Genomic DNA, 23408 nt, shown 5'->3' on the forward strand with positions numbered 1-23408 from the left:
ATATACCCAAGGCACAGTTAAATGTGTTCAAACATACTGTATAATTCCGCATGTCCAGATGTGCTTTACATTGCATCTGAAATATACATTATATATGGGGAAATATATGTGAACCATTACGCAACGAGTTGACAATTGTTTTAGGTATGCCCTTTTGCGCTAAGACGGAACCCGGTCGCAAAAATGGCCATGAGAGGGGCACGAGTCGCTATTCGGCTTGTCCCGGAATAACACGAGTTGGTCACGAATGGCGCTATAAAACACGCATTGGTCCGAACAAGCAGTCACACACGCACGCACGCACACACACACACACACACACACACACACACACACACACACACACACACACACACACACACACACACACACACACACACACACACACACACACACACACACACACACACACACACACACACACACGCACGCACACACACACTCACACGCACGCACGCACACAGAATAAATCCCAAAGGCATTTTACATACATATTCATCAGCTAGAACCTTCACAAAAGTATCCTATAGATGTCTAACAGAAGGGGCACGGGTGGCCCAGTTGTCTAAGGCGCCGCGATTCGCTGTGCAGAGTTGCGTCCCTTGGGCACGCCAGAAACCTATGATTGTGGGTTCGAATCCTGGTTCGCCCGATTATGTTTCTAGGTTTGTCAGCACCATATCCGTGCTCGTGGGTTTCACCGAAGTGGTAAACGTCTGAGACCTGCATCACTTGGGGCTTTCCTCCCACATTAAGCTGACACGCCGTGATATAACTGGAATAATGTTAAAAGCGCCGTTAAACCCAACTCACTCACTCACTCACTCACTAACTCCATGCCCAGATAGACAGGACCTTGAGGCAAGCTCAATATGGCCATTTTATTATCACGAAATTATGTTTAGGCCTCTGATGTTTCTACATCAATCCTCTGACATTCTAAAACTGTGTACTTGTGAGGTAAAATTGGGTTAAAAGTCGCGTTTGTGATTATAGGTCTTATATAGCAACGTGTGTGTGTGTGTTTTTTCAAACAGTGTGTAGGTGAAGACAGCAAACCATCCTATATTTGTGTTCAATAGTTGCCCAAGAATTTGTACTGAGTGATCGCCTGTTATTATCCAGTAATCCCCCAGATGACAGCCACGGGAACCAAGGGGGTTGGAGGTAGGACGGTGCATATGGTGACGTGTGGGAGCCATCTATGACACCACTAATTTGCTTGGTCATTCCTTTTAACAATCCCTACGTCAAATCGACTCGCCCACTCTGGTGCGTTCCCCGTGGGGATGTATAAATGACCGGGTCCCATACAATCCCGCCAGCAGAACATTAGCATAGGCCTAGGTTGTACCTTTCACAACTCGAGAACTTTGCAAGAAATTCCAAAATGAGATCCTCGGTATTCTTGGTAGTTTTGGTGGCATTTGTGCTGCTTTGTCAGGTGGTGGCATGTATGTCGGAGTCGGAAAAATCAGCACTAAGTGGGGTGAGTATTGTAGAGTGTTTTATCGATTACTTTCATCTCATTCAACAATGTACATTGGCACAGAGGGTTTCTTGTTTTAAAACATTATTCAGCATCATGCGTGGTCATATTTGACTTGGAATCATTGAGAATTTGCCCTTTTCATAGAGCCATCATTGAAATGAAGCTGCCACATTAAAAAAACTCATTTAATGATTTTCCTTCAGGGAATTCTGTTTCGATTTTCTTTGGTTTGGAACTACAGTCCAAAATCGTATCTTAAGCGGATCTAAGTAAAAAATCGCAAAAGATATGTTCAATATTTAAAAAATAATTATGATAGTTGTAATACAAAAAATGTAAAGATGCAAAATCTATAAAAGTAAATTAATGTAATTAATTTGTTTTTTTAAAATCACGTTTTCTTGTCGTTTGTGCAAATTGAAGGTACACTCCATGTAAAGAGATTCAGTTCTGGTATTTTTTTGGAACCGTTTGATAATGTGTGTGTATGGTGAGGGGGGGAGGGGGTGGGGGGGGGGGGGGGTGGGGGGGGGTGGGTGGGTGTCGAGTTTAGACACTTTTCAGCTATAGCTGCAAATCCAGATACTTTTATGAACAGATTTAACTATGAGCCGGCACTTTTTTAAAGAAAAACACCTTGCAACAATGTAGTTTTTGTGGCAGGTAATTTCTTTTTTTCCCAGCAGTCTCAGGTATAATTTTTTTTTTTTTCCGTCACACTACCAAATAACGCCCCCCCCCCCCCCCCCCCCCCCCCCCCCCCGAACGAAACTTTGGCATTTGCCTTTATGGAACGGTCAGATTTTGTAACCTGACCGCTTGGCGAAGTACCCCGAAGACGCGGATCGTTGCTCATGGAAATGATCACAGGTTTGTCTGGTTTAAACCCGATTGTTTACAGGCTGTCCTCGTATGGCAGGAGTATCGCTGGTGGGCGTTCGGCAACAAACAGTCACTTAGTTTTTAATGAAAATTGTGTGAATGGCAGGACACGCTTACCCTTTTTATAATTGATTTCATTGATCAATTCATATCTTTTTCATAACTATTTTATCTTTTATGCGCTTTTGAATCTGTTGCGGCAGATAATTGAGATTGATTTCGTTTCTGGCGTGAACGTTTTCAATTGCTCTAAACGGCCGCCCGCACTAACGCCTAAGTCAAATATCTTAGATGAGATAAACTGTGATATTGATAGGAATGAACCGCAAAAGAACTTTCACTTTAGTTTGAGTGAGTATGGTTTTACGCCGCTTTTAGCAATATTCCAGCAATATCACGGCGGGGGACACCAGAAAAGAGCTTCACACATTGTACCCATGTCGGAAATCGAACCCGGTTCTTCGGCGTGACTAGCGAACGCTTTAACCACTAGGCTACCCGACCGCACCTCTTTAACTTTAGGATCTGCTGGTTCAAATATTATAATCGCTCCAGTTATAATCCTTGGCGTGACACTAACATGCCCTCGCTCGTGGATACACCAATATGGTAAACGTCTTTTACCTGCGTTACATCGGGTTTTAGACACATTACTTTTATACGCCATGATGATACTGAAATTCTGTCCAAAAGGGCGTTAAACCAAACTCGCTCACCGAGTACAGCTGACACGCCGTTATAGAAATGAGTGAGTGAGTATGGTTTTACGCCGTTTTTAGCAATATTCCAGCAATATCACGGCGGGGGACACCAGAAATGGGCTGCACACATTGTGCCCATGTCGGGAATCGAACCCGGGTCTTCGGCGTGAAGAACGAACGCTTTAACCACTAGGCTACCCGACCGCCCCGTTATAGAAATGAAATGCTCTTCAAAGCGGCGTTTAAAGATGTCACTTTTCCCTTTCATCATAAGGTGCATATTCTCCCACACATAACATCTTTGTCATTTCCATTTATGAAACGTTATTGCACTACTTTATAGTTATATTTTTTCACATCAACTTTAAATGTCCACTGATTAAAAAGAGACACTGATGACGTTGACATTATTTGTAATTGTATTTGACAGAAACACCCCAAATCCATTTCAACTGTCTCAAGGACACGACGGCTATGACACAAACAGTACTACTTAAAAGGAGACCCAGACAGAACTGTTTCGATCTATCAGAATCTACAGCGGGCGAGTTCGTTTGTCTTGCTTAAACATTGGAACGTTCGACTGTCTGTGATGAAAATAACACCCTCTTTATTACAAAATTCTTCTCTGTTTTTACATTTTCAACATGCTTTGCGTGCAATATGGTTTAAAGGAATATTCTACTTACATTATTTTCACGTATGGTTATAAGCTCAGGCTATGTCGACGTTAAGGTCACATATGATGTTTTTGTTTGTTATTTAACGCCGCACTCAGCAATATTCCAGCTATATGACAGCGGTCTGTAAATAATCGAGTCTGGATCACACAATCCAGTGATTTACATCATGAGCATCGATCCACGCAATTGAGATGCGATGACATGCATCAAAAAGTCAGCGAGCCTGACCACCCGATCCCGTTAGTCGCCTCTTACAACAAGCATAGTCACCTATTACGACAAGCATGGGTTGCTGAAGACCTATTCTATGAGATAACTAGTGTTTCGAGGTAGAGAAGTTGATAGGTAAAATACATGTCAGCCATGATATTAATGTTTCCATATGCCGAAGTCAACAGTAGTTTCATTTACGAGATATAGAGGGTCGTGTGTAGGTGATGGAGTTAAATGTCTAACGCCGCTTTGAACATTATTTCCTATATATCATGGAGTGCCAGTTTAATGAGGGCTGAAAACAGCGCAAAATTGTTACGTTCTCAATGCCGCTCTTCTGTGGAATTTTAACCAAAAGATATACAACAATACCAACCACGATACACGAGACTATTAATATATTTGGAAAAGGACATATATTGTGATAAATTACTAAAAAAACGGTTACAATTATTAATGGCTTCAGTACTCTTGTAAAAGTCATCTCGGTGCATCATCATCATCATCATCCTTCCTGGAAACAGAAAGTTTATGTCGTGGTTACGACTACATCGCTGGATAATGACAGTTATATTCCTACACAGTTCCACATAAATTAAATTAAAAACAAATTCCAGAAAACCGTCTTTTCAGCAGGAACTTACGAAGCATGTGACGCGCTTTGAGACGTTTATTGTTTGAGTGCCTAGCAACAAAGGGAAATTCATCTTTACTGATTCAGTGCAACACGCCATAAAGTATTTTCTTCATCCCCATGCCGTTTTATTTCGTTTCACCACACGTTCGAAATCCCACTGAAACTATTCAATCATAATAAGCCTTTATTTTATATACTGTGAATGTGATGTACTCGCATGTGTGAGGAGATTTTGCATACGTTATGAGATTTATTTGCATTCACGTATTTGCCGAAAACTTGGTCTCTTAAAGTAGCTGTTCAGTGATTCGTGAGTATAAATATATTCTTGAATCAGCTTCCGATTTGTCAGGACTTTCTGGTGATATACTACGGTTATAACGAACTCAAAGGGAGCACTAATTCTAGTTCGTTATAACCGTAGTTCGTTAAAAGCATGTATACAGCAAATTGCCGGGATCAACACAACAGTTCGTTATATCAGTTCGTTGTGTTCGTAGTAGATGCGAACATGAACAACCCAAATACGTTGACGAGTTCGTTCAGGTGAACACTTGAACACTTAGCCTTTGCATGTGTTTGTGACTAGTGCCACAAGTGGAGCAGGATGCGCTCACCTTTACCTGAACACCGAAGTCATCACAATTTCAAAGTGATTCATTGATGCATGCTTATCGTCATACTTTGGACTCCGCTTTTAGACAAGAAATATCTTATGACCATATACATAAGACAATTAAAAACATCGTGCTTTGTCTTTTATCAGAAGCCCATTTAAAAAATGAACAGGTCGTCAGGCTGTTTTCTCAGCTTGCAGAAAACCAAATCGTTAACACGACGGCAGAGCTGTAGTATTGAAATGTAACTCTTCCGTTGAAATCCGGACAAAATTCATAGAATTAATATGAAGAGCTTATTACCGGACAAAATCTCAAAATGTTGATCTCCTGAAAACCCGAACGATTAAAATGACCCGAACGATAATGAGAATATTTGTTTAAATTGTGTGATTAGCATTTAAGTTTTAACTAGGGAAGAACTCACGAAAATAGTTCATTTCATGACCTAAATCAAATAACCAACCACTAATAGGACTCTGAACACCTTGAAGATCCAATTGCAATGTCACTATTTTCAGCAAATTCCTGTTTAAGGGAAATGAAAGGTAAGAAAGTGTACTTAAACAATAATTTAAGGGGAAATCAATGAACAGTAGATGTACCATAAAACATTATTGTTCTATTTGCAAACGTCATTGTGTTATATATTCATCTGAAAAGTGTCACCATAATGTGATTTGTACAGCAAATCATATTTCCCCCAAGGGATATACATTTCTATTAACACCACATGAATTCATTAATGTTGTAATTGTTGAATCAGGCTTTGATCATGCCATGGGCCTTATATCACATTGACAAATGCAATATTGGACGCTCCATTTGTAGACGATACATGAATCTCAACATTCCTCTTTAGAAACATAGGGTTTTATGTCAGTTTTATCCGTTTATTTGTTTACTTGAGAAATCCTTTTAGTTCAATGCCTGAATTGTGACAATAACATTCACATTGTTGACCGGTGTCGATTTATTTCCTTTTTCTCTTTCTTGATACCAACACACGAAATTACAATACGCATACGACCCGTGAAGATCCGGGGTAGAATAGGTCTTCAGGAACCCATGTTTGCCATAAAAGGCGACTTTGCTTGCCGTAAAAGGTGACTTACCGGATCGAGTGGTCAGGCTCGCTGACTTGGTTGATACATGTCATCGTATCCCATTTGCGTGGATCGATGCTTATGATATCAATTACTGGATTGCCTGGTCCAGATTCGATTATTTATATACCACCGTCTGGAATATTGCTGAGTTCGTCGTTAAAGAACAAACAGACAAACGAACAATTAAACAAAACAATACGCACACACACGCAAACACACACACACACGCAAACACACGCACGCAAACACACGCACGCAAACGTAGAACAGTGTTGAGATTACATCCGATTATTTTCTGATGCAAATTGATCTAGACCAGCTTTTCTGACAACGTCCAGAATTTATTTTACTGATAGTTGATTCGATGTATGTATAATTCAGATCCTTATTTTATTGCAAATGGTACCTTAGTATTATAAGTATTTCAAACCCTTGCTAAATTTCAATTTTTTTATAGTAAATTTAAGCAACAAAATACTTTCCATAATCATAAGAAATCTTTTGTTGACGAATTAGTTTTCTGTAAGGCATTTTTATTGTCTTGTAGACTTAAATAAAAGGCCAAAGCCCTTTTTATAATCAAAGATCGCTGTGCAGAGTTGCGTCCCTTAGGCACACAAGAAACCTATGATTGTGGGTTCGAATCCCGCTTCACCCCAATTATGTTTTTAGGTTTGTCAGCACCATACCCGTGCTCTTGGGTTTAACCGAAGTGGTACACGTCTGAGACCTGCATCACTTCGGGCTTTCCTCCCACATTAAGCTGACACGCCGTGATATTACAGGAATACTGTTAAAAGCGGCGTTTAACCAAACTCACCCACTCACTCTAATTAAAGCAACGTCACGATTTGGTAATGTTAACGTCATCTAAAAAATAACTACTGGGTCTATTGGTCTCATATACAACAAAATTCTTGAATCCTTGTTTTAAAAATAAGGGATTCAAGGATTCGTATTCCCTCATATACAAAAGAAATCCTTTAATTTTTGTAATTTTACACAAAGGAATCAAGGATTCGTGTCCCCTCGCATATAATAAATTTATGGAATCCTTTGTTTTTATGTGTATTATCATTCGTCAGTTTTAATTGTTTGAAAACTCTATGGGACCAAGACACCTTCACCATCATCGATTGCACCTACATTTGTAGTACGTGTTAAATTGATTAAAAACATATTTTCCTTATTTCTATTATTATAGCTGAGTAAGTATGATATCAATTAATATATCGTTTTCATTTATTTTAACAGAATCAGTAAATGCACTATCACGTCATTGGGTTTTCTGGTTCATCGATCACATGATTGTCTGGTTTGTTTACAGGCCGCCGTCGCAAGGCAGAAGTAATTCTGTGCGGCGTCTGGCAAAAAAAACACTTCCTTTTTTACAATTTGTAGCGGGTACTACCTGTAGAGCAGAACATTCTTATCCTTTTCGCGAACACCGAGTTTTAGTGGTACATTCATATAAATTACAAGCTTTTTTCCCCGTTACGCCAAATGGAATCTGTTTCGATGAATTATATTGCCTGGCTATTCTCTTGCATTGACAATTTATATTATGTAAAACTGTACTTTAGATCATATCAATTAAAATTGAAACTCTGAAATATGCTCGGTCATTCAGTACTTAATTTTACAATGAACATATTTAAGCAATGAACAAAATCTGAGTATAAACTTATTACAATTTTTGTACCACCACGTCCCTGCCATGCAACACAATAGGACAATTCCCACACAACATAACACATACGAATAACATGCCATTTGGAAACATAACACAAACTTTCTAGCACCAGCGTACAAGATACCATTGTAACCACCACGCCAGTACCCGAAGTTGTCAATCAGTATCGATTGCTCCACCAGGCCCTACCACATTGATCAACCCATTACGGAGACCATGCCAACGTCTTCATTGTCAGTTCCTAGCATGGCTGCTTCCTTTCACAGGAACAATTACTGACTGTGGTGCAGCCTTTCCGTGACCATGTGTGTTTTGCACGTGATTTGCACCTGATTACATAGCCTCGATTAAGACACGCGGATCCGAGACGTATGGAGCATGGCATCGATGTTTAAAGTTACGACCCAAGAAGACGTTTCAAGCTGTAATGTAAAAAACAGGATATGAATGCAGTCACTTTTGATAGTGTTCTGGAAACATTGATAAACTAGTTTTCAAAAGGTCTGACGTATCGAAATTTCTGCTTCATTCGAATGATTTTGAGTAGAAAATAATACGCTTCCTATAAAAAATATGAATAATGAAATGTAGGGAATGGAAAAATGGCTATACGATGTAAGTGGGTGTTATCCGAGTTGCGCAGAAATGACACGCAGAATGAATGATATTTAAAAAACAATCTGGATCATGAGAGCAGTTACGTTTTGACCCTTTCTCCTGTTTATTTTCGTTGGGTTTGTTGTTTAACGCCACACTCAGCAGTATTCCAGCTGTATGACGGCGGTCTGTAAATAATCGAGTCTGGACCAGACAATCCAGTGATTTACATCATGAACATCGATTCATTTTAGTGAAAAGGTAAAAACATGTATTATACATGTACATTGAAAAATAAGAACAATATATATTTCATTCTTAATTGCTCAGTTCATGTGGCTATGCTTGTCCATCAACCACGCGTATTTAACGTGGTTACCCTATTTAGATGTAGTTCTTCATTTAATAATTTGCACCTTATTTGGACACACCTGATGTCATCAGTATTTGTTATACATTTATAAAAAAACATGCTTCTGGTATAACTGTAATCGTTCAATGGACTCCACGTTTACCAGATATTTCTTATGATTTCTTATACATATCTCTGACGAAAACGTATTTCTTATTTATATTTTGAGTGTGTTGCCATAAACTAGGCCACATATTACTCCTCTTATAGCACGTTTTATGAGCTTATTTCAAGATATTTAGACAACCAATTCCTTGCTAATTACAGACAACATAAACAGGTACTTGTTTTACGAGAAAAGTCAGGTCCCTTCCTAAATATATCCCTCTGTTTTGATAGGTTTCGTTTCAAATAATCTCCATGTGCAGTGCGACCAAAAGAAAAATGAAATTTTACGTTGATAGCTTTCTATCATTATTTTACCATTAAATACATCGTTAAAACCCGAAGTTTTGTCATCTCACTCCACTATATGGTAATGCTTGATAATCAATATTACTCTGTAGTAGCTTCCCCCATCACTGACACGCTGAATCCGGTGGTGAGCTGTTGTCCATATCGTGACCAACAAGAGAAAACCTTCAGACGCCGTTGTTCACTTAAGCCTTTAATCAAGCTATTGATAAACGCTGGATGGGTATGTCCGGGTACGTCAATATCAACACACAATTCAATTATTCTCTGTTGCTGAACATCAGCGAATGTTGCAGCATATTGTGTGATATATGATGCGTTATGGAGTAGGTTAAAGGTTTTTTATTTCTGACAGCGACAAAGTCTGATCGATGATTCCAGTAGGAGATATTGAACCAGGAAATAGGTGGACTTGTACACAGATAAATATTGTTATTAGGCAGATTCATTTTACGATATTCAAAATCATAACTCGTGTTACGTTTCTGATTGTATGGTGTTGTTCGTTTAAAATTATACGCCTACTGTGGTGTTTTAGAGGTCGTTTACCTTTACTTGATGGGACACTGCTGCGATGTTTGATTGAAACAAGCTTCCATGAATTGTCAAATCAATATTTTTGGATATTTACGGGGGATGACATTTCAATGAGGAGAGAAAATACTACATTGTATTAATCAGAAGTAACATTAAAGCAAGTATTGTTTATGTATCCATTTCTTTACGGAAAAAAACACTAAGTATCAACCCTTTTTTGTCTTGACTATGAATGTATATATACTGATATGGCATTTCCATAGAGATAACAACACAAATGGATCTGAAATTAATATTCCAACTGAGTCGTTTTTCATTGTCGACCAAATTTGTTTCAAGTAAAAGGTAAGATAAAATATTCCATAGATTTCGTCATTTTTTTTATTCTTAAAGATTACTGTTATATGGTTACTTTGGGAAAGTCATAAATATAGATAAATTATTTTAAGCTGAACACAACACCACTTTAATTAGAAATATGATCCATGGTTGAAAAAATAGCAGTATTTTCTACTTGCCATATTTTTTCTACTTTTCTTTTTAAAATGGGTTCACGTGTAGAGGTCAAGATTATGGAATACTGTAAGGGACATTCTCGCGATCTCGCATTCTCGCGATCTCGACCTTTGGAAACGAGGTAAATATGCCCAAAACACGAGAATGCGAGATCGCGAGAACGCGAGATTTGGCCAAAATCTCGCATTCTCGCGATCTCGCATTCTCGTGTTTTTGGTACATAGCACTTTTTGTCAAAAGTCGACAACGCGAGAATGCGACATTTTGACATGATGCAAAATCTCGCAATCTCGCAATCTCGACTTGTCAAATTAGGCCACAAAATAACGAAATCGCGAGAACGCGAGAATGCGACATTTCATTTTCTCGCGATCTCGCGTTCTCGTGTTCTCGCGTTTTAGACGCTGTCCGTGCGCATGCGTAATATCATAAGGTCAAGCGCATGCGCACGTTAGTAGTCCTTTGGTCATGCTTCTTTCATGCTCTTCATTCTCCAAGTAGCATTTAGCAAACTTATGACTTGAGCTTGAAAATGCTATGTAATTTACATACACAAAGTCTGAGTCATCTCCCGTTGTTACAGTTTCCTATGTACTTTATAATAAAACCCTCAACATGCTCAATATAATTTAACAAAAGAAATTGTGTACATGAATGTCCAATGATAGTGAAAACATTAATGTGTCCGAAAGCTGGAAACAAAACTATCACCGTCAGTGAGTGAGTAATATTGCTTAAAGTCGCATCATCAGTACTACAGTTACAGAAATAATCACAGGCCAGTGAGGTTCTCCATGAGACAATTTTATACACGACTAGCATATTCATGAAAGGCAAAATTCTCATAGACCAATTTGAAATACAAAATTAATTATCATATTTTCATCCGCTCCAACCTGACTACAAAACATCCCTCTTTACATTATTTTATAGTTAAAATGGATAAAATTATCATTAAATCGCCCGCCTGTTATCATAAATGAGCGGGCCACTGTTAAAGAAATAAACGACGAGTGGGGGTACCATACAACACTGCAGGGAGAATAAACCATGATGGGCGAGTTTTTTATTGTACAATAAACAACAACCACGGGTCGTTTAATGATTATATAACATATCAACATTATGTACAGCCTCTTTAAGGATGTTGATAAAATGTACGAGGTTTAAAAATATTTACCCCTATTTAAGGTGGGTATTTCCTGCACATGCTCACACAATCCTCAGGTCGATTACACGTACCTTTTCTCCCAAAACCGATTCTCATATTGTAACCGGGAATTGTGATGGAAATTACAATTTTAAACAGGCTACGGGTGTGAGTGTTTATTGCCAGAGTAGATAAGGACATCCTTTAATGTACAAAACAATAACATTATAAAAACAATAGTGCATAGGTTTCATACACATACATATTCACACCTTCATTCGTTTCATATAAACATACGTCTATATTCTGTACATGAACATGAACTTAATAATCAATGATATACAAAATCATTATCTTAACCCTATAATAAACAAAAAATTCATCAAGGGCGATAACTCGATCCCGACATCACTCATAAGATACAATATAAACCTGGTCCATGTTGTAAAATACACTTAACATTATAAATACAATTACCACTTTCTTGAAACTGCTGTATTTATTCAGTAACTCACATATATTTGGCACGATACACTATTTACAATTCATATTTCGAGACACGACAAACATGTAAATTACCCGTACCATGTGGGTGACACTGGGATGTTTATCGTCTTCATGCAGCCGTCTGAAAGAAGGAGATGTCTCACCATCTATGGAGAGCAACCTGACGGTCACTTCCCTCTCACAATTAATGTCGTCAAACTCACTGCGTTATAATGTTACAAGATCACATTCGAATAATCAGAAATGAGGTCATGATTAATCGTATAATACACCCCGCTTCGTTCTACAATGATCTTAGCGATTAAACGCGTAGTCATCTATAGAGTAAGTGAGAGAGTTGGGTTTAACACCGCTTTTAACAGTATTCCAGTTATATCACAGCTTGTCAGCTTAATATGAGAGGAAAGCCCGAAATGATGCAGGTCTCAGACGTTTCCCTCTTCGATGAAGCCCACGAGAACGGGTATGGTGAAACAAGAAACATAATCAGGGCGAACCGGGATTCGAACCCACAATCATAGGTTTCGGGCGTGCCCAACTGACGCAACTCTGCAGAGAATCGCGGCGCCTTAGACGACTGGGCCACCCTAACGAGGGTTGATATATTTGATGTCAGACCGCCGTCATATAGCTGGCATATTGCTGAGTGCGGCGTTAACAACAAACAAACAAACAAACAAAATCTTTCTGAAAAGTACCATTAGGTATCCATGTTGGTTATTTGACTGTTAGTTGTCAGACAATATTTGTCAAATTCAGTCAGTTCACAGGCAAGAAACGGAGCGTGTTCTTGACTTTATTATGTTACCAGTCTACATATATATTACTGTATATTCAAAAGACTTGGAAAATTTGCATTCTGACATTGTCAAGAGTCACGTGATTTTGAGCAGCCATTTTGAAATAAACTGCATAAATTTGAAAAGCAGAAATTTCTATGAACGTTTTGGTTCATCTCGTCGTTTTGATTTCAAAAGACACGAGCGTGAGATTATATTCATCATCCAACATCATTCTTCAAACTTTTTCAGTTTGTAGACAGTAATAAGCAGTGTCTTAAAGATGTTTGATACAATGGTTCGTGCGCATCTCAGTTCACGCCGTTGCACGCGAGTTTACCGTGACGAATTACCTTACAAAATAGTTACATATAACTGTATAGGCAATAAGCACAAAAACACGAGAACGCGAGATTGCGACACTTAACCAATGTCGCAATCTCGCGTTCTCGCGATCTCGCGATCTCGTGTTTTTGTGCTAATTGCCTATACAGTTATATGTAACTATTTTCAAAAACACGAGAACGCGAGAACGCGAGATCGCGACACTTGACCAATGTCGCAATCTCGCGTTCTCGTGTTTTTGTACTAATTGCCTATACAGTTATATGTAACTATTTTCAAAAACACGAGAACGCGAGAACGCGAGATCGCGACACTTGACCAATGTCGCAATCTCGCGTTCTCGCGATCTCGTGTTTTTGTGCTAATTGCCTATACAGTTATATGTAACTATTTTCAAAAACACGAGAACGCGAGAACGCGAGATTGCGACATTGGTCAAGTGTCGCGATATCGCGTTCTCGTGTTTTTGTGCTGATTGCCTATACAGTCATCTTGTGTCTCAGTCGTTTGAGTTGTCGCAATTCGTTGTGTAGAGTTGCGTCCCTTGGATGTGCTACAATGGTAGGTTTCCCCCCATTTTAAAGGGGCACTGATCTTCAGCAAGATCACTGGTCCGAGACTGGTTGTTGCCTTTGTTATTGTTTTCCCCCCGTAAGTATCCGGATGATATAGCAGATATCAAAACTAGTTCGCGACCTGTGCTGCGCCATTCGTAAGCGCATGTATCGCTTTTATTGATAGTATTTCAGTGTGGGTATATTGTTTAGCCAAAATGTATAAAGTTTCACGAAGGCAATTTTTGCAACGCCTAAATATTCAGTTATTTTACAAATTGACTGAAAATCGGTTATTGTTATTACGAATTCCAAACATTTTTATGTTTTAATTTTATCACCAAGTGACTGAAAATGATAGGATTAAAAGAAAACGAAATTCAAAGTACGTTTCTATAGTTTTGGCTTCTAATACTAGCGGAGCGGTCGGGTAGCCTTGTGGTTATTGCTGGAATAGTGCTAAAAGCGGGGTAGAATCAAACACACTCACTCACTCTAATACTAGGATAAATAGTCTATTTTTAAGCCCTTTTGAACCTCTTAAAAATTGTTAGTCAATCTGGACTTGGATTCAGTCAATTTGTATATTACTGAAATATTTAGACATTTTATAAATTGCCTGAGTGAATCACATTTTACACATTGAGTGTAACATACATGTATACACGCCTACAGGTACAAGAGGAACAAAAATGATTCTATCCAATGCAACAGCAAATGAATGAAAACAAAATGCAAATATCATAATTACGACCCACCGAAGTTTTATGTATACATTTGGGCAGCTTCCTTGTTCTAGGAATGTATCCGTGAATATTCACATATAGGAACAATATCCCATACGTCTGCAACTGTACAAATAAACTTATTCAACGTCACATGGCTCCGTTACATTCAAATATTTTAAAATATATACATATAGCCTTTCTGGATATTATAACCCGTGTTCGTTTCTCAACTGATCACTAAGTTTGTTTTTGATGTTTCACAAAGGTGTCAAGTCTCATCGGTCAGCTAAGATAGCACGTGTGACAATTATGTTCATGATGTCCATGGTGCTTTAAAAATATCCATGGAGTTAGAAAGCAATGAACAATCAATAAACGTATTATCGGCTAATCCTTTGAACCAAGTATGTTGTTTTTACATCGGCACTTCACGCCATGATATGAGTGTATTCCGTCTGCTTAAGTAAACCTACACATGTAAACACTTACAAATCCACTGTGCAAGATAACAGTGATTAATCAATGAACGTATTTTCTGTGGAACTTTTGATGGCGAGGAATGATCCGTTTACAAAAAAGTAAATGAACTGATCACTCCTCTTGCTGGGCTGCGACGTGAATATTACATAACATACATTTCACCTCACTTCAAACCTGGATTCAGATGAAATAATTACCCCAGCCACAAGACATGCCAAATGGGAACCGTTGTCAGGTAATCTGAGTAGTGATACCACTAACTATACCTGTAATAGGTTCATAACTGAGCTTCTGGTGAATGGCAACAAAGACACAGGTGTAGGGTTATGCCAGAAAACGTGGATGACAACAAGAGATAGCAATCGTATTATCCGCGCAATCCAAAATCTGAAAATGCTTTCACTGCTAGGATACCATTTGTTTTAACTATAAAAATAAACTGACGGCCAAAAGAAACGTTACCAACGATATTTCTAGGATAAAATATGACCAACACAAATTGAAGCAGCAATAACAATTGTATTGTAGAAATTCATCATTCAGAACAGTAAAATGCGAATTTACTAATTCAACAACAAAGTCCTTGACCTCCAACAGGGACATTTCTTGACAAGGGGTCATTCGTCCAGTATTCGATCAACAACATTGGTTACAACTTTAAGGTGACGACGGCCCAGACCGTTCAATACGGGATATGACCTCCATGAGCGGCAATGCCTCTTAAAATGCGGCGTCGAACTGAGTAGACAAACGTCCTCACATCGACTGCAGGTATCCGATTCCATTCCTCACGGAGGGCAACGATCAACGCTTGTCTCGTGAGGGGAGGATGTTGACGTTTCCGAAGACGACAGCCCAGCTGGTCCCAGAGATGTTCTGTGGGTGACAGATCTGGTGATTGAGCTGGCCACGGCAGGACAGTCACGTTGTTGGCGTTGAGGAAGTCTCTAGTAATACGGGCTTAATGGGGTGTGGCGTTATCTTGTTGGAACACCGTCCGTTGTTGACGCTGGATGAAAGGAAGAACCACTGGCCGTAAGATATTGTCAATGTAGCGTTGTGCTGTCAGATTGCCTTCGATGATGACAAGTTCCGTCTTCTCGTCCCCGCAAATGCCGCCCCAGACCATCACACTTCCGCCCCCGTAAGGTTCCACCTCCTGGACACAACAAGGAGCCGTACGTTCACCACGTCGTCGATAATCTCGCGTCCGCCCATCAGGTTTGATGAGTTGGAACCTGCTCTCGTCACTAAACAGCACTCGCCGCCATTCCCTTTGTTGCCATCGCTTAGTTTGCCTGCACCACGTCATTCTGGCACGTCGATGTTGACGGGTCAAGGTCATGAAAGGGCGATAAGCCCGGAGACCATAATGTCGTAGTCGTCTGGTCACTGTTTGTCCTTAGCTGTTGGCAGCTGATGACGTCACAGTGAGAAATCTGTTCCTCAGATGAAGTGCCCGTAAAAAGCGGTCATCCTGCGGGGTCGTGACCTTTGGTCTGCCACTCCGTGTTCTGTCTGCGGTTCTGCCAGTCTGTCGGAGACGTGCGACCAGTCTGGTAATGGTCATCTTGGAGCAGTTCATGTTAATGGCAACCGCTCTCTGTGTCGCTCCTATCTGCAGCATACCTATGGCTCTCTCCCTCTGGACAGCGGCCAGTCTTGGCATGTTCGTTGGTGTTAATCATCGCAACCATTGATAGGGAACAGATCCGTGCGTTATTTATACCCGGAAATTGCACGATAATTTGGGAAAGAATGTTTTAAAAAATTGCTGTAAAAACACCAATATTTCCCTAAATCCGCAAAGCCGTGCAAAGAACGACAGAGAACATGAAGGCTGTATTCGTGAAATGTGTTCTTTACTGTTTTTGAACAGGTTGGCATCTTTGTTTCAAAGTGGCAAATCAGTTAATGTTGGTAACGTTTCTTTTGGCCCTCAGCTTTTAACCATCTGGGGTATTTCCAAATAACGACATCCGATGAGCTTCCATCGTTCTTTTTGTCCGTTTGTTTAGGCTGAAGAAATTAATTAACATGCGCCCTTTGTCTGAGATTCAGAGATTACAGGTAACCAATCAGTGTTCTTGAACACGGTAGTCCAGTCTCTTGTCACGCTCAGTTGCGTCAGCGAGCAAATCGGCAGATAGTGAGCCCCAGCTGGCAGTGTTAGACAGCCGAGAAGAAGATTAGTGCCCCTTTAAACCGACAAGCCGGGATATAACTGAAATATAAATACTGTGCAAAGCAGTGTTAAGCCAAACTCACTCACTTATTCAGAGCCATGCCGGTCCCCCAGGATGGATATTGGGGGTACTTTTCCGCAATAAATTAATAGTTACAGTTTGATTGTTTTTTTAAAATCATGGGAGACAGGAGGCATTTTATTTTTTACGTTTAATTTTGTTCTTATAGACCTACTTTAGGCATTTGTGTACAATTGCTGTCGACGGATGCGATTCACATGCATCATGTGTGTTCAGTAGGGCTACGTGTACGGAGTATTTTATCAGATAAAGAAAGTAGGAACACTCATATTAACGATACTTCTATTTCTAGGAATTTAAGGGCATTAGAATAATGTTAGACAGGATGTTTTGTTTTTAGGCGGTAGCGGATGAAAATCTATTAATTAAAGTAGCGAATATGGTATCGTATAAAATAACCAATAACAACATCGGACAATATCATTTTATCCGAATGCTACAAATTGGTCTGTGAGAATTTTATTTTAATGAATATTCTAGCCGTGTATAGAATTGCCTCATTGAGAAACTCACTGGCTTGTGATTATATCTGTAACTGACAGTGTAGCCGCGAATAGCTGAAATACTGCTGATGCGGCTTTTAGCAATATTACTCACTCACTGACGGTGATAGTTTTGTTTCCAGCTTTCGGACACATTAATGTTTTCACTATCATTGGACATTCATGTACACAATTTCTTTTGTTAAATTATATTGAGCATGTTGAGGGTTTTATTATAAAGTACATAGGAAACTGTAACAACGGGAGATGACTCAGACTTTGTGTATGTAAATTACATAGCATTTTCAAGCTCAAGTCATAAGTTTGCTAAATGCTACTTGGAGAATGAAGAGCATGAAAGAAGCATGACCAAAGGACTACTAACGTGCGCATGCGCTTGACCTTATGATATTACGCATGCGCACGGACAGCGTCTAAAACGCGAGAACACGAGAACGAGAGATCGCGAGAAAATGAAATGTCGCATTCTCGCGTTCTCGCGATTTCGTTATTTTGTGGCCTAATTTGACAAGTCGAGATTGCGAGATTGCGAGATTTTGCATCAAGTCCAAATGTCGCATTCTCGCGTTGTCGACTTTTGACAAAAAGTGCTATGTACCAAAAACACGAGAATGCGAGATCGCGAGAACGCGAGATTTTGGCCAAATCTCGCGTTCTCGCGATCTCGCATTCTCGTGTTTTGGGCATATTTACCTCGTTTCCAAAGGTCGAGATCGCGAGAATGCGAGATCGCGAGAATGTCCCTTACAGTATTCCATACAAGATTGTTTCAAGCGTTCGTCATGTCAGATAGGCACACTGTGTGAAAATAGGCATAAGCAGTGGTTTGTAGACTGAAGGTAATGGAGAACGTTACTCACCGGGAAATAAGGTGAGAGAGGTGATACTGTCACTGCTCGATGGATACAAATAGTTGCCTACTCTTGTAGTAATCGATATAATTTATATTAAAACATCTGTAAATATACCCATATTTCTATAAAACAGAGCCACATGGAAGTAAACCAAATTTAACATATTTCCTCAGAAAAAATAGTATCAGGATCCGCAGATGGTAGGTTCGAGTCCGACATTGGCCCTCATGATGGGTTTGTCAGTACCATGCCCGTCATCGTTGGTTCCTCATACGTGGCTATGGCTAGGCTTGTCGTAAGAGGCGACTAACGGGATCGGGTGGTCAGGCTCGCTGACTTGGTTGATGCATGTCATCGTATCCCAATTGCGTGGATCGTTGCTAAATGTAAACTCGATTATTTACAGACCGCCGTCATACAGCTGGAATATTGCTGAGTGCGGCGTTAAACAACAAACAAACACACAAACAAACATTTTACAGTGATACATTCTTTGTCACCAAGTTTTTGCCTTTCACGCCCAAAGAAATCTGTTTCGGCGGACAATTGAGACTGCTTATTGTCTCGCGTTGACGTTTTTGTTCATATTTAACCATACCCACTCACTGTGAACATACATTGTCATTTCTAAACAAAAGTTTCAAGAAAATATCAACACAAACAATCCCCAACAAACACAAACTACAGAGCTCAGCTTGCCTCATCCAAACTGTTTGCAACGTCGAATCACTAACCATTACTTCCTCCATTAAGCATCAGAGTATATTTGATTGGACAAAAAGATAAATACGAGTCTATATCCAGATGGGGCAATGGGGCATTGATCCTTGGCTTCACATTCTCCAGGGACCATGGGGAACGCTTAACTGGACAGCGGACCATCAACGCGATGACCCTGTATGATCATTGCTGTTGGCCATGGAGTTTATTGAATTAACACTATTCGTGCCAGACTGTATTATCAGATGTTAACAAGTCTCATATTGGGTAGGTGTTTACATCAATAAAATAAATGACACGGAATAAAGTCGAGTTTGATGCAACATTCTCTTTTGGGGTCTTACAGTGCTGATGTTGCTATTGCTGTCAGGAATATAACGTCAGGCATTGATTAATACATGTACATAATACCTCAATCCGTCAAATATTCCAAGCCATGATCTTAATGATCCGAAACTAACGCACATGACCCTCCATAAGTGCTCGCTCGATTTCTGGTACTGAAGTGCCGTCGGTTCACATGACGTTCATACTCTGTATGCCAGAAGTCAATAGGAACTTGGTGGCGGTACAGGACACACATCGGGTTAAGTTGAGAAACGCTGGTCAGAGGGAGTAGGTGGAAGGGAGACCCTGTTGGCAAATGTGACCCTAAAACACATGTTACATGTGGTGTCTCCTTAGGCAGACACCCAGCAGTGAATGGGTACCCGGTAGAATAAAATAGTAATGTGACCGTTAACCTTCTAGCGCCTCACGGGGCAGCTTGGCTTGTATACTCCCCAGCAAGCTGAGAATGTAATTCGAAGGCACACTGATCCATTGAATTGGGTTACTACGAAGCGTTGAGCATGATTTAGAGCGTGGATTTTGGGGCATTATAAATATCCTCATTATCATTATTATGTAATCTAAGAAAGAAAAAAAAGAAAAAACTATGCACTTTACGAAGTCGTCAGTTTAACAGTACCTTGACACAATGAGTGAATGTGTGCATCCTTTAATAGTTTCACATTCGTTGTTTCGCCATTGTTGAATTTATGTTCAGGTCATTGCTGGACGCACTCTCCTTCAGTGAAATTACACATGGAACTAAACAGTGGTTATTCATAATGACTGGAACGGTACACAGTTAATCTGCTCGAGTGAGCAATTCAGTGTATTCAATGATGCTCGTGGTCATATTCGTGCCATACCATATCATTCACAGTTGATGATTTACTACAGGCCTCCTTAATGATACTGCCTGTCAAACTCAATACTTGTATAAACACACCATTATACATCACAGCAGGAACAGCCTTCCCTTGGAAATTAGCAGTGAGGTCAAAAGGGGACAAATCTTCGGTGACGATCACAAAGTATATCACGTGCTGGTCACAAAGCATATCATGTGCAGGTCACAAAGTATATCACGTGCAGATCCTAAAGGAGATCAGATCACAAAGCATACCATGTGCAGGTCTCAAAGTATATCACGTGCAGATCACAAAGCATGTCACGTGCAGGTCACAAAGTATATCACGTGCAGATCACAAAGCATATCATGTGCAGATCACAAAGCATATCACGTGCAGATCACAAAGTATATCACGTGCAGATCACAAAGCATATGACGTGCAGATCACATAGTATATCATGTGCCGATCACAAAGTATATCACGTGCAGATCACAAAGCATATCATGTGCAGATCACAAAGTATATCATTAGCAAATCACAAAGCATATCACGTGCACATCACAAAGCATATCATGTGCAGGTCACAAAGCATATCACGTGCAGATCACAAAGCATATCATGTGCCGATCACAATGCATATCATGTGCAGATCACAAAGCATATCACGTGCAGGTCACAATGCGTATCATGTGCAGGTCACAAAGTATATCATGTGCAGATCACAAAAACGTGACTTAAATGATGTCAGATGAAAATTCCCTACTTTGACTTCGACCATCTGTTCTCGTTACCATATGGTCTTTGTTTTTGACGGGTGCCAACTGCGAGGCAGGATATTCTGACCATCTAGCGAAAATGTGGCATCATCCCTGTACAAACATTTGATACATTATTCGTGATTCATCCAACAGACACTTATTGTACAGTCGGAATACAACGAACTCTGCTTCTAGCAGAGTCTTAGGGTTATGAAACAGGGTTTGTCGCTTATATTCATTGAGTAGTTCATAAGAAAATAGATTTTGGGAATGTCAGTTTAATAAAAGTATCATGTAACTGCGTGTGGTGTGCACAACATTTCCTCAATTATTTCCCTCGTTTCTTCATTTGAATCTAACCATCTTCATTACGTCCAAGTAAAGGTCCAATGTTGCCAACTAAATTGGCAAGAATCTTAGAATATCTAACTAAGGACGTCAAATGACGAACGGGGTCTTTGAACGTTCATTATGTGGCTTCTATGCTCGCAAATTAGCTGGAATCGGAAGTCCCACTGTCCCCGGGCCGTTTTTCTTGTCTGCAGAGTCAAGACGCAGTGACAGAAAATTCCCTGATTTCCCTCACATATCCTCAGCAATGAAGAACCTACTTAGGAGCCTATTGTTCCGAAATCCCATGATTTCAGATCTCAGAGAAAGGTCGGAAACAGGCAACGAGTACACAATAGCCTTGTTAGGTATCATTTCCTGAAATATACAACAAAGTAATTTGAGATGACTGTATTGTGCTCAATGTACTGCGTGCCACACCTTCAGTTTGTGTCTTCCATAATGAAGGATTGTTCAAAGATTTGCACCTTGTCTTATTGGACTGTGCCTTTAAAACAACATGTATATTAATCACCCCTTATTAAATTTATATTAAAATGATGGTCTCAAGGTTGAGTAAAAGTGGGTTCAATGATATATAACAAAGTCCCTTTTTATCCTCTGGATATGGTAAATTAAGGTAAACGGATTGTTTTTACCCGTTTTACCTGGTGTCCTCACTGATTTTCAGTGATCCATTTTGATAATTTTCTCTTTTGCCTTTTATGACCAATGGAATCAATTTTGGCGGATAATCGGATAATGATTTATATTCCTGGGTTGGCGTTTTACATTCTGATAATCATAATCATATGGTTACCAACTTTGTATCCTTAATAATTATTTTTTTCAGTTATCAATACATTAAGTTATTATGACAAATTCCTTTGCCTTTGAACATGTATTTCGATATTCGTGACGTAAGGCTCTCATCCGAAAGTGTAGGTGCTCACAACTGATTACAAGAGATAATACAAGACACAGAGTTCTTTAACCAGTCATAATTCACTGAGAAAGAACAATGAATTATCCATATCTTATATCCAATAGTAATAATAACTTTTCATACTTTATTCATGGAAAAATACCCGAGAATGGTTTGGTTTTGGTTTGATTTGTTGTTTAACGCCGCACTCAGCAATATTCCAGCTATATGACGGCGGTCTGTAAATAATCGAGTCTGGACCAGACAATCCAGTGATTGACATCATGAGCATCGATCCACGCAATTGGGATACGATGACATGCATCAACAGTCAACGAGCCTGGCCATCCGATCCCGCTAGTCGTCTCTTACGACAAGCATAGTCGCCTTTTACGGCAAGCATGGGTTGCTGAAGACCTATTCTACCCCGGATCTTCACGGGTCTATCTTTAAGAAAATCAGTTACAGTTAAGTGGTATTGACGTCAAGAACAATTTACATATCAATCCTTGCGTGTTTACATGATGTATTTGTAGAATCAGGGTTGCAGTCGGTGCAATGATAGCATCCACGGAGGACAATCTGCGTGCGTCCGGTTTTCAGTAGACAGATTGGTCAGCAGGTACTCTTGAAATGTCAAGGAAGTCACTTGGTACCAGTCAAGCCAATATTTCATTATACACCTAGAAGTAAAGTTTTGCATCTGCTTTTGATCACGCTCCAATGAGGATGTTGTGGACATGTTAATTTTATTGTTTGAAACCTTACGTGCTTATTTGGGCGATAACTGCAGCTATTTATAAATTCGCCCTTTTCAAATCTAG

The 23408-nt window shown here is 39.7% G+C and overlaps 1 protein-coding gene across 1 annotated transcript in view; it reads left to right on the top strand.

Annotated features, from left to right (window-relative positions):
- The first annotated feature begins 1311 nt into the window (after nucleotides 1–1311).
- LOC124123184 overlaps nucleotides 1312–23408 on the top strand; it is a 36710-nt gene continuing 14613 nt past the window's right edge. Inside the window, exon 1 of the mRNA XM_046486472.2 lies at nucleotides 1312–1489. Coding sequence (XP_046342428.1) covers nucleotides 1391–1489 — 99 coding nt within the window. The 5' untranslated portion in view covers nucleotides 1312–1390. The remainder of the gene's footprint in view (nucleotides 1490–23408) is intronic.

Source organism: Haliotis rufescens, unplaced genomic scaffold (genome assembly GCF_023055435.1).
Source record: "Haliotis rufescens isolate VD_foot unplaced genomic scaffold, xgHalRufe1.0.p SCAF_13, whole genome shotgun sequence".
NCBI lineage: Eukaryota > Metazoa > Mollusca > Gastropoda > Lepetellida > Haliotidae > Haliotis > Haliotis rufescens.